At 49.4% G+C, this 12,015-nt stretch overlaps 1 protein-coding gene across 3 annotated transcripts in view; it reads right to left on the bottom strand.

Moving 5' to 3' along the window:
• The window catches only part of RNF220 (ring finger protein 220), a 218,037-nt gene that overhangs the window by 25,407 nt on the left and 180,615 nt on the right, over positions 1 to 12,015 (bottom strand). For all 3 annotated transcript variants that reach the window (XM_079151819.1, XM_079151818.1, XM_079151817.1), the window contains exons 3-4: positions 11,448 to 11,580; positions 2,591 to 2,636 (exon numbers count right to left, since the gene is read on the bottom strand). In XM_079151819.1, coding sequence (XP_079007945.1) covers positions 2,591 to 2,636; positions 11,448 to 11,580 — 179 coding nt within the window. The remainder of the gene's footprint in view (positions 1 to 2,590; positions 2,637 to 11,447; positions 11,581 to 12,015) is intronic.

Raw genomic sequence — 12,015 nt, 5'->3', positions numbered from 1 at the left:
AGCAATCCATACTTCCTCCCCCCACCTTCTCCAGCCCGCACAGCTCTGAGCAGGAAGCACACAATTCCCTAGGAGTCCTCCCCAGCCTAGAAAGCCATGCCAAATCGCCAGTGACAGCCCAAAGAAAGCAATTTGGGAAAGATGGAGCAACCATTTATCCTTCATCTCCGACTGAGACTTAGGATGTGACCCGCATTCGGTGGCCATGTTGAACATCTTCAGGCAAGGACCCTGGGAAAGGAAGGGGCAGCTGTTGGTCTGGCAGGGATCTCTGACTTGCCCATGGCCCAGAGAGGAGGCTGCAGAGAGCCTGGAGTGGGATTCCCTGCAACTGGGAGCTCCTTCTTTACCCACCCAAGCCCAACAAGAGGCCTGGTGGGCGACTCAGCCCCAGCCCCCAAAATAGGTGCTGTCAGACAATGACCTCCTTTTCTGGTCCCAGTGCTGAGAAGGGGGAACAATGTGGGTCCCCCAGCCATGAAAAGCTCATGCTTGTGTGCACTTTCTCCCACCTTTCCTCCCTCTCTCTTTCTCTGGGTTAGAAGCCCTGAGAGGCCTCAGCATTACACCTGGGGCAAGCAGAATAAAAAAAGGTCACTGGTGCTTTTTAAACATGGACCAAAAAGCAGTAAAATGTGTTTTGAAAAAAAAAATCTCGGCATTAAATCATGACTTTTTGCCTGGCTCTTCGCCTCATTAAAAGTGGCCTTTTGGAAGGTAAAATTATCATTGTAAGCGATAAGATCTTTAAGAAAATAATTCACGGCTTCTTCACCCTTTAATATGATAGCCGCCACCGGCTAATTTTTTTCTTAATGGCAACGAGGCCATCAATCTTGTCTAAGGCCCCCTCGCCCTCTCCTCCTCCTCCCTCCCGCCTTTTCCCTATCTTCCCAGTCTCTTGCTTCAACCTTCTGCCTCCCACCTCTTTCTCCCATGACCTCCTTCCCTAAAGCCGAGGTCAAGGCCAAGGATAGGTCAGGAACCGTTCAGCTCTCTGGGTATGAGTGTATATCTGGAAGTGGGTGAGCAAGTGTCTTTTGTCTCATTTGGTGATAACTCTGCCTGTGTCTATGGTTGTGGGAATGTGCCCAAGTTTAAGACTTCCTATGTGTGTATTCTGGGCTGTGTGTATGGGTCTGCGTATGTGGGAGGTAGGAATGGATGCAGGTTGTCAGGATTTGGCCTTAGAATACAGGCCTTTCTGGTGTTCCAACTTCCCAAACCTGCCAGCCATGCTCAGATGTCAGATGTCACTGGTTGCATTGGCCAACCTGGAAGTTTTGCCATGACCTTCCTTAACCACACCATTAAATGCTGCAGGCTGGGCCGAGCTTGGCCAATGTGGCTCCCTACTTCTACGAGTCATAGTTACCTGACTTTCCCACCTTTCTCTTTGGGGCTGGCAGGCCTTTGTCTCCTTGGCCAGGGCCTGCACCAGTCCAAGGCTGGGCTAGGTGCTCTGCTCTTCCTCTTCCAACTGAATACAGCTGAGAGACTTCTTAAATGAAGATACAAAGTTCAACTTTATCCTTTGTAAAGGCCTGCAGAATAGTGAGGCCAGCCCTACAGAGGTGATACCTGTCACTCTGGCTCCTTTTCCCAAAACTGCCTTCTCAGAGGTCACCAGTGACTTTAAGCCTTCCAAATACAGTGGGTCTCTTCACTAGCCTTTCCCTTTTGCATTGCTAACCACCCAAACATTCCAAAAGTTTTTTTTCCTTAAGATCCTGGGATACCATGTTCTCCTGTATCCCTCCTAACATACTAACTGTCCCTCCTCTGTCTCTGTCCCAGACTTCTGAACCTCACCTTGACAGGAAGTGCAAGATTCCTGAGACTCCCCAAGCTTCAACATTCACTCCTTATTCCCTATAATGTGCACTAGAGAGGGTTATTGTGAAAACTTGTAAGAAGTGGGAAACCTTATGCTGGGGTGTGGGGGGATAGGGGATACTTTGTAGGTGAGGGCTTAGTCTTTCTCTCCAGGTCTTCAACCCCTCCAAATCATCACCTTTGGGGAAGAAGTACCATCTCCCTCTGTGGCGAGTTCTCGGTATAAATTATGTTACTGTGCTAAGCCTTCCTGGCCCCTCCTTTGAGACAGGTACTTGCCCTTCATGTTTCCTTTCTCCATCTGATCCTTTCAAGGTTCTCTCCCATAATGTCTGTTTAGAGGGGCAAATTGTCTCCTTAGATGACCAGCATCCTCTCTGGTTCCTTTTTTGCATGTGTCTGACTTCTAAGTTTATGGAATGTCTTGAACTCAAATTCTATATTTTTCTTCACTTGCTACAGCTCACCATCCTCCTTTGAGTCTCCTAGCCTTAGTGTTTGGGTTGCCCATATCCCCAGGCCACTTTTGACTCTGATCCCTCTCCTAGCTGGAAAAGGAGGAAGTCAGATGAGCATACCCTCACTCACACAAAGACCTCCCCACAACACAAACACAGCAGCTCTAGGCCTCAGGCTGATGTTCAAACTCTAAAGACATTGGGTGTCCAGGAGGAGCTCCTTTCTCTCAGGAGGAACCAGATCTGGGTACATCTAGGTCGGATGGACAGGAGGAAAAACATAAATGACCACATACCTTGGGGGTGCCTGGAGCCATGGCATCCTTCAGAAGGGAATTCTTGCTGCCAAGAAAGAAGAAAACAGGGTGATCATTCCACCCGCTGCCCAGGGTATGTGAGGGTAAAGTAGTAAGAAGAACCTAAGAGAGATGGCCTAGCCAGCCTTGCCCAGCCAGCTTAGCCAAGTTCTACCTGGCCTATTCTACACAGTGGCCTGGCCTACCTTGGCCTTTATCAGGGGCCAAGGGCCATGCTGATGACTGGCAGAGGATATACACACCAGGCACGGGAGATTCCTCAGTGGATCTGGGGAAAGGAACTTTACCTGACTCCTGAGATCAGTCCTAAAGATTCTGCTTGTCCAGGAGGCTTCCTTTTTCTCCCCACCTCCTGTCCCCAGCCTGCTCTTAGCTCCTATGGGATTGGGGTGATGAAGCTGACATGGCTCTTGTCAATTCTCCCTCCAACACGCTGCAAACTGTGTTAGGCCAGGAATGATCTCCCCCTGATTCAATTTGTCAGCCCCAGGCCCTCCGGCATCGGGCACGGCAGGCGGGCGGGAGCTGGGCCCTGAAATATGGTGGGCAGCTCAGAGCAGGCGGGGGCCGGAGTGGGAGGTGATGGATGGGCTGTGGGGGAGGCGAGGACTGTGTTTAATAACAAAATTGGTATGCAAGGCCACATCCTGTGCTAAGCATGAGTGATCCAGAGCCACAAAGTATTACAAATCCCCGCTAAACAGATGCTGACAATGGAACAAGACGTATCAAATCAGATCCACTTCAGAAACATTAATATCCCTGCTCCTGTCCCTCCCTGCCTGCTGCCCTGCCATGCTCACCACATCTGTGCTTACACATTTGCGTGAGTACACACACACACACACTCACAAATACATGCACACAGAAGTGCTGGCCAATACATGTATGAAGGCAGATGCAGCCTATTTTCATAGGTTCCGCACACAGACACACATGTGGAGCACATCCATGGAAACATCCAGAAGGCACAAAAGACAGGCACACATCCAATGCAGAATACGGACGGCACATATGGACTTACCAAGTCCATTACCCAGGGAATACCCACAGGTGCTTGCCTAGCATGCACAAGGCCCTGGGTTCAATCCTCAGTACCACCAAAAGAACTCAAAAAACAAAAAAAACAAAACAAAAAACAGGAAACATCAACAGATGTGCTCAGGCAGCCCCAAAGTCCGATGTGGACGCGCCCAAAGCACAAGCAAAACATAGGCAGATCTGGATAAAGTAGTGACCCTCAATGAGGGGGAGATGTTTTCCTGTCCAGGGGGCATTTGACACTGTGTGTGTGTGTATTGCAGTGTTGGGGATAAAATCCAGGGTCTTACACATGCTAGGCAAATGCTCTACTATTGAATTAAATCCCCAGTCCCTGGAGATAGTTTTGATTGTTGAAACTTGGCCAGGGAGAGGGGGGTTACTACTGGCATCTAGTGGGTAGAAGATGCTAAACATCCTACAGTATCATGGACAGCTTCTCATAATACAGAATTATCTGACCCGAAATATCAATAGTGCTGAGGTTGGGACACACATATTCACAGACTATAATTCTGACAATGGGCACATAGACACACACAGTCACACCTGGAGACCTGCATGCAACACAGGGCTGCAGGGTCATAATTCCAGACAAATTCAACAGGAGGAAAAACTGCTCATGCACACTGGTCCACATAAACATGCATAGACAAAAACACCCACAGGCACAGACACACACCCAGATTCACAGGCACCCTCAGAGGTAGACACATATGGTCACACACACAAACACACCATACACCACAGTGCAGAGGCCCTAGGCTCAGCAGTAGGGTGAAGCCAGGGTCTGAGTATAAGAAAGAGCTACCAGTCTTATCACATATAGGAACTAAGAAGGACAGACAGAAAGGTTTCCATTTGATTACCTTTCATTCTTAAATGGTCCACATCCGACCTTGATCTAGGCATTGGGGATAGAGAGGGGAAACTAAGCTGTTCTTGAGGAACATCTAGTTGATGAGTTCATGACTTTTATCATTACTTCACTCCTCCATTCACTCAATAAGCAAGTACTCATATCACCTTTCTGCTTACAAAATGAGGCATCTCCTGTATACACTGTTTTTCAGGCCCTATCCCCAACTGGGATATGAGTAGTATCTAGTTGGATCAAATAAGAACAGAAAAGGAAGGAATGAACAATCACTATACACCCACTGTATGTGATACATACAGGCTTCCCCCCACCTCCGTAGATATTGGGGATTGAACTCAGGGGTAAGTTACCCCTGAGCTACACCCCCCACTCCTTTTTAGAGACAGGGCCCGGCTAAGTTACCCAGGCTGGCCTCAAACTTGTGATCCTCCTCCTTCAGTCTCCTGAGTGGCTGGGATTAAAGATGTGCAGTACTGTGCCTGCCTCAGACACAGGCTTTGAATGCCTCATCTCACTGAATCTTCACAAAAACTTTACAAAGTTGATTAACAGTTATGTGACAACTTTGTGATCACAGCCTGTGGAGGGTTTGGGGTTTGAGTTTATATCTGACCAAATCCGAAGTGCTGGTTTTTATTTTATTTATTTATTGAGATAGGGAGGAGGAGTTTTGCTACATTGCCTAGGGAGGCCTCGAGTTCCTGGGCTCATGAGATCCTGCTGCCTCAGCCTCCCAAGTAGCTATGACTACAGGCATGCTCCATGCTCACACAAAGTGCTCATTTTAATGTCCACACCACCTTCCTTAAGGATATGCAGGGCTCAGGCTCATGAGCAGAATTCTGAGTTTTTTCTTCTCTGCTTGCTGTGTTACTTTGAGGAGGGCCTTGGTGACCCTGGGTTTCACTTTACTCTGCTGATTGAAGACATTCGGGGTCAGGATGTCTAGTCTCTTACTTGGTCAAGTTCATGTTCTAGATCTTTTTCTAGCAATGTTCTTTCCTTTCCTTGCACAGAACTGATACCAGCTCAGATTCCTTCCCTTGCATTGAGCAAGGACACCTCCCTACCTTCTCTCCATCAACCCCATCGCCTCCAAGTTTGCATGGTCCCCCAGAGACTGAGGAGCTTGGTGAGGGATCTGCCTTGGAAGGAGAGGTCTGTGCTCTGGGAGCTGTTGGCAGCCTAGCTCCCGCCCAGCCCATCAGCTCTGCCTTCTGTCCCTCCCTGTTTCCACAGCCCGCCCTCAACGATTTCCTCCCTTACTCAGTCACTCGCTGCCTAGTGATCCATGGGTTTTAAATTATAACTGGGACCCAGGAAACGCGTTCCTAAGTACAATATTCATGGGCTGGGCTGACACTTTTAATTAAGGTGATTTACACTGAATTATCCTTGGAAATAAAGAAATGGTGCACTGCCCGGGAATAAACCATCATCACCAGCCGCCTTTGTAAGTTACACTTCGTTTTAATCTATTTGGGGAATTGTTTATCTAGTTCATTACCCAACCAAACACCGAGGCCGGCCTTAAATAAGGCTTAAGTGGGGGTGAGGGCACTGCCATCTCTATACCCCGCCTTTCCTCCAGAGTCACTCAGCCTCCCTTTGGCTTATTTCAGGCCTCTTATATCTCTGCCCAAAGAGGTGGCTCTCCATCCCAGAGGCCAGCTCTCACAGTGGCTCTAGAAGCCTCCCAGAGGAGATCTCTGAGCTCAGGCCCCAAGAAGCCAAGCTGCACCTTCAGCTTTGTACAGTCTTGTCATGTCCAGGGCTGTTTCTTTTCTCTGGGTGGAAATTACTGCCTAAGAACCACAGAGAGGTCTGGGACCTGCTCTTCCATCTTCAGCCCCCATCTATGTCCTGCTTGTCTTTCTGTACACATGTAGTTCCTACCCTGTCACCATCCCAGAGATGTCTTAAGCTCAGCTTGCCCAGAGCCCTGCCTGTTGCTTCCTCCTGTCTTCAGACATTTCTCTGCCACCACCACTCAATCATCCAGGTTGGAAAGCTTTCTCCAAGAATGCCAGCTAAATCTTCTCCAGGTCTCTCATCATTCCCTCTTCTGCATCCCCACTGCTGCCACCATTGTCCTAGGCAGACTCTTCAGGCATCCTCTGCACCTGGTCCAACCTCCTTATTTGTCTCCCTGCTTCTGCCCCCAGTTCACACTCGCCACTGGCTTCCAGAGCATTTCTCTCGCAGCCCATCTTGCTCTGAGAGAGCTTCATCCTGGCTCACAAATATTCTCATTCCTGCCACTACATCTAGGACTTCTTCCAGAATGGAAGGCCCTCTACAATCTGTCCTGAACCTAACTTTGTCCTTGTTGTTCTAACTACTAAGTCCTGGGGTCTAAGGGAGCCCTTGTGCAGGACTGAGGAAAGACCGGATGGGTTGACATGAGGGAGGGTGTGTGAGCATTGTCTCTGATCTCAAATGTAAAAATGCTTTGAAAAGTCCATGTGCTATGCCAAAGGAAGTTCTGACGACTATTTCTCTGAGGGTTTGGCTGCCTGTGTACCTGTGGGAATGTGTATCTTTGGGAAGGTGGTTCTTTCAAGGTGGGGTGTGAGCACATTTATGTATGTGGGAATGAGATTTGTAAACACACCTATGTGTTGTGCCTGTGTTTGTGAAAGGTAAGGGCCCCTACTTTTCCTGGGGGCCCTTAGGTGTGACCACAATAGCTGCTGGTTCCCAAGAGGCCTGCTTTATGGGGTTAGGTAGACAGAATTGAAGGCAGAACAGGTCCACCTGGAGAGTTACTCAACCGGAGCCACATGGGGGAGAGGCACGCACCCAAGTTGATACAGGACACCCTGGTAGCAACATCCAAAGATTTAGGAGTGGGCCAGTTTGAGGAAGGGTCAAGGAGGGCAAAGAGGCAGAAGGCAGGGTGAGACAGGGAAGGGGCCAATAGGGGAAAGAAGAGAGAGAAGCAGCTAAGAGAGGGAACAAGGCCAAGAACAGAAAGGGAAGGATTGGAAAGCTGGGGAGGCGTTGGCCACAGGGTTTAGATGCAGAATGCCGGCTTTTGGGCTCTGCCCTCTTGCGGAACTCAGTTTCTCCATCTGTGAAATGGCCACTCTAAGGCCCCTCTCTGTCCAGAATGCTGGTGGTGGGGAGAAGAACGGGGGGGGGGGGGGGGGGTGTGCATATCTCAGGGGCCTGGGTGCCTCATCTTTTCCCAGCCTCCTTTGCTCTCCTCTGTCCTCCGGAGAGCTGGCAGGGGCGGGGCAAGGACAGCCAAGGCTGGGGCCCTCTCCGAGCTACCCGCCCCGCCCCGCGCACGCACGCTGCCCGTCAGCCCGGAGGGAGCTGACACGCTCCTTGGGAATTTATCACGCACCCAATTACAATGTTAATTGGCAAGTTCCTGAAATCAATTAATTCGCAAATTTTTTCCAATTAAAAATCCAGATAAATCACGAGGGCGGCGGCGGGCCGGTCCAGCCCGCAGTCCGGTGGGCGCAGCGGCCGCAGGGAGGGGAGCGCGGGCGAGGCGAGGGGAGGGGGCGGCGGGCGCGGCTGCCCTTGAACGCCTTTGCCGGCCGGTCCGACTGTCAGCGCGCCGGGCGCGGCGGGGCCGAGACAGATAAAACCATCGACCCGTCGCCGCCAGCGCTTCGGCTTTATCGATCCGACGGGAATTTCACTTGCTGTGCAGATCCCGCTGTCCGGCTGTCAGACACCCGCTGGTGGGGAGGGGGGCGTGCCGGGGGCAGAGGGCGTGCACGTGTGGAGGGTAACGTGGGCGGAGGGGGTGCTGGGCAGGGCCCGGACGTGAGGGGACAGATGTTGGGGACGCAAGACCAACCAGAGGGGCAGGGAGCAGATGAGGGGTGGGGAAAGGTACAAGGGGGTAAGGGTGTGCATAAAGGGGATGCTCCTGGGAGGACGTGGGGGATGAGGGATAGTGAGGGTCCTGTGTGGGGGTCGAACGGCTTTGGGCACTAGGGGGACCTAGGCAGTGCAGGTGTGTGTGCGGGTCCCACTGAGGAGACAGAAAGAGAGTTCCATTCTCCAGTAAAGGGTACATTGCCTTTACTACAGGTCCCTCCATTTCTGCCTCTGTTTTCAGTTTCCTTGAGAAACCCTCCACTGAGAGCAAATTACACAGAACTCTTCCTGGACAGCGAGATATAGCACTCAACAGCAGGATGCTTCTTTCACTTTCTACCCCTGGCAGGTCAGTCTTGGATATGTAAGTATTTGGGGGAGGTGACATTAAGAACATGGGCACTGGAATCAGATTTCTTGAGTTTCAATTCTATCTTTACCACGTAAATTAACTGTGCCATGTTAGTGAAGTCACTTAACCTTTCTGTTTCCTCATCTGTAAAATGGGGGTAATAATTACAGTTATGCACCACATAATGATGTTTTGGTCAATGACCCACTGCATGTGTGGTAGTGATCCCATAAGATTATATCACTTAGTGTTGTAGCCATCTCAGTTCATGTAAGAACATTCTATGATGTGTGCATGACAAAAATAGCCTAAGGACACATTTCTTAAAATATATCCCCATCGTTAAGTAACATACAGCTGTACCGCTTACCCCAGAGGGTTGCTGTGAAGATGAAATAAATTAAGACAATGTGAAGTACTTGGCACATAGTGAGTGTTCAACAAGGATTATTTGTAGTAGTAGTATAGTCTTCTTTGAGGGCTTTAAACTATACCCACAAACTCTTTTGATATTCTTCCTTTCAAGAGGCAGAGCTTGTAAAGCTTAATTTTCCTCCATTGAGGGACTGGGCTTGGTGACCTGCTTCTACTGAATAGAAGAGCATATAGGGGAAGGAAGACTAGGAAAAGGCATTGTGGCTTCCTGGTTAGCCTGTCTCTTGGATCACATGTTTGTGGGAATTCAACTGCCATGTCAGAGGAAACTCAAATATCCCTTAGAGAGACCACATGTCAAGGAACTGAGGCCTCTTGCCAACAACCATGTGAGTTAGCCATGTTAGAAACAGATCCTACAGTCAGATTTTCAGATGACCACAGCCTTGATTAATATCTTGAGACAACAGCCTCATGAGACCTCTGAACCAGTAGCCACAACTACCCACAACCTTTCAACTAAGGAGTACTAGAATTGATGACCTACAGAAACTGAGATTATAAATGTTGTTTTAAGCCACTAGATTTGGGGATAATTTGTAACATAGAAATTGACAACTACTACTTCTTCCTTTAGTATTCTTCCCTCAGAGCTGGGCACAACGGCACATACTTGTAATCCCAGCTACTAGGGAGTCTCAGGCAGGAGGATTACAAGTTTGAGGCCAGTATGCGTAACTTAGTGGGAGTTTGTCTCAAAATAAAAAGGGCTGGGAATGTAGCTCAGTGGTTAAGCACTCCTGGTTTCTATCTCTAGTAACACATACACACACACATATAAAAATCCTCCTCCCTCAGGAAGCCTCCTGTACTTTGTGCTAGGTTTGGTGCCTCAATGATACCCCCACAACTCCAGCTTTTCCCATATAGTAGGTTCTTTTCCTTGGGGTTTGTATTGCCTGACTCTGTGTTCTGATATTCTGAGCTTCCCTGGACAGGGGTGATTTTGGATCCTTTTGGCACCCTGCATGGGGGGTTAGGTGGGAGGGTAGAAGGAAGAAGGATCATTCAGGTTTGATGGCTTGAACTGAAGAAACAGTGGGACTGGAGTACCCTCTATTCTCATACAATATGGTCATAAAATATGATCACTTATAGTCATATTGACCATACAGTGTGTGACATACAAGGCCATATGATATGACCTTGCCACTCCTCCCATCAAAAGGGGCACTTTTCCTTTACCCTTGCATCCGGGTGGGCTAATACTGCCTTCATCAATAGAGTACAGTGGAAGTGACATTAAATGACTTCTGAGGCTAGGTTATGAAAGATGATTCAGCTTCCATCTCATTGACTAGAACATTTGCTTTTGGAGCCCTAAGTCACTCTATACAAAGTCCATCTACCCCAAGGTACAGAGCTATGAGAAAGCCCAGGCCATGTGGAAAAGTCACGTGCAGGTGCTTTGGTCCCAGCCCCATCTGAGGTCCCATCTGATGGTCAACATCAACCACCAGACACATGAGTGAAGGGACCTCCAGATGATCCCAGGCCCCAGCCGCTGAATTTTTCCAGCTAAGGCCCTAGATATCTAGAGCAGACACAGCTGTCTCCTCTGTGCCCTATCTGAGTTCCTGGCCCCACAGATTACACAAGCATAATGGAATGGTTGCTTTATACTGCTAAGATTTGAGACACTTTTTTTATACCTCTCCTCTGCTCCTCTCAGGGTCCTGGCTCCTCCTCAGGGTCCTTGAGGAGGCTCAGCCTCCTGTTTGTGGAGTCGAACACACCTAAGCACATTCTCAAGATTGTTACTTCTCAGTCCTTGAGATTGATGGAGATGGTACTGCTCGCCCGCCTGGAAGGCAGGACTAGGCTGAACTTCTGATGGGGCTGCCAGGTCTCATACCCATTTCTTTTTTGTGGAAGTTTTTTTTTTTTTGGGTACTGGGAATCGAACCCAGGGCCTTGTGCTTACAAGGCAAGCACTCTACCGACTGAGCTAACTCCCCAGCCCCCCCATTTCTTTTATTCTGCCCTGAAGCCTCACATGGCAGTACTGGACGTGGGGCAGTGACTTAACCCCTTTCCAGCTCTTCTGCTCTTTGAGGCTGGGACCCAAGGGGTTATGCTCCTCCCATTCCCAAAAATAAGAGAAAAGGAAGGCAGCACCATTCAGCTGGAGGATCTAAGGCTTGAAAACTGAGTGGTGGAGAATGGCTGCAGGGTCCTGGCTTCTCCCTAGAGGCTGGGGTGTGGCTAGGTGCCTGCTCCTGAGACCTGGTGGCTGGAGGTTCAGTGAAATCCTTCAGTGTGCAGGCTTCCCACAAGTGACTTACCTGGTGGGCAGCTGGGCCAGCTGCTCCAGTTCTTGCTCCATATGTTCTTGTAACTCGCTGGGCCTCAGCAGGACCTGGCAGATGGGGCAGATCGGGGCCTGGCTGTCAAACAATGCTGCTGCTTTCTTTTTACCTGGCAGGGGAAGAATAGACATGCATTAACTATTCCAGTCCCTGGAGGGAAACCAAGCCATACTGGCTGCCGCCCCCTAGGGCTTCTTGATCTAAAAGAGTGGTGAGTCTGAGGGTCTCAGAGCCCACAAACATCGCCCCTTTTGGTTTTCTCTTTTTTTTTTTTTTTTTTTTTTGGTGCTAGGGATCGAACCCAGGGCCTTGTGCTTACAAGGCAAGCACTCTACCGACTGAGCTATCTCCCCAGCCCACATCGCCCCTTTTGGTAGCTCCAGATGCTGTGGCCATAAATGGCCCTCAGCTAGCGCCTCTCTTGGAAGTCTATTGGGATACAATCAATGCTCTGTGCAATCAAATGTGATCACTCCATTTCACACATGTTTAATCATACCATCACCCAGAATATCTAGTACCTTCCTGACTCTCCTTTCCTCAC

This window comes from Sciurus vulgaris (assembly GCF_902686455.1).
Source record: "Sciurus vulgaris genome assembly, chromosome: 1".
Classification (NCBI taxonomy): Eukaryota; Metazoa; Chordata; class Mammalia; order Rodentia; family Sciuridae; genus Sciurus; species Sciurus vulgaris.
This window is presented reverse-complemented; position numbering and strand designations above follow the sequence as displayed.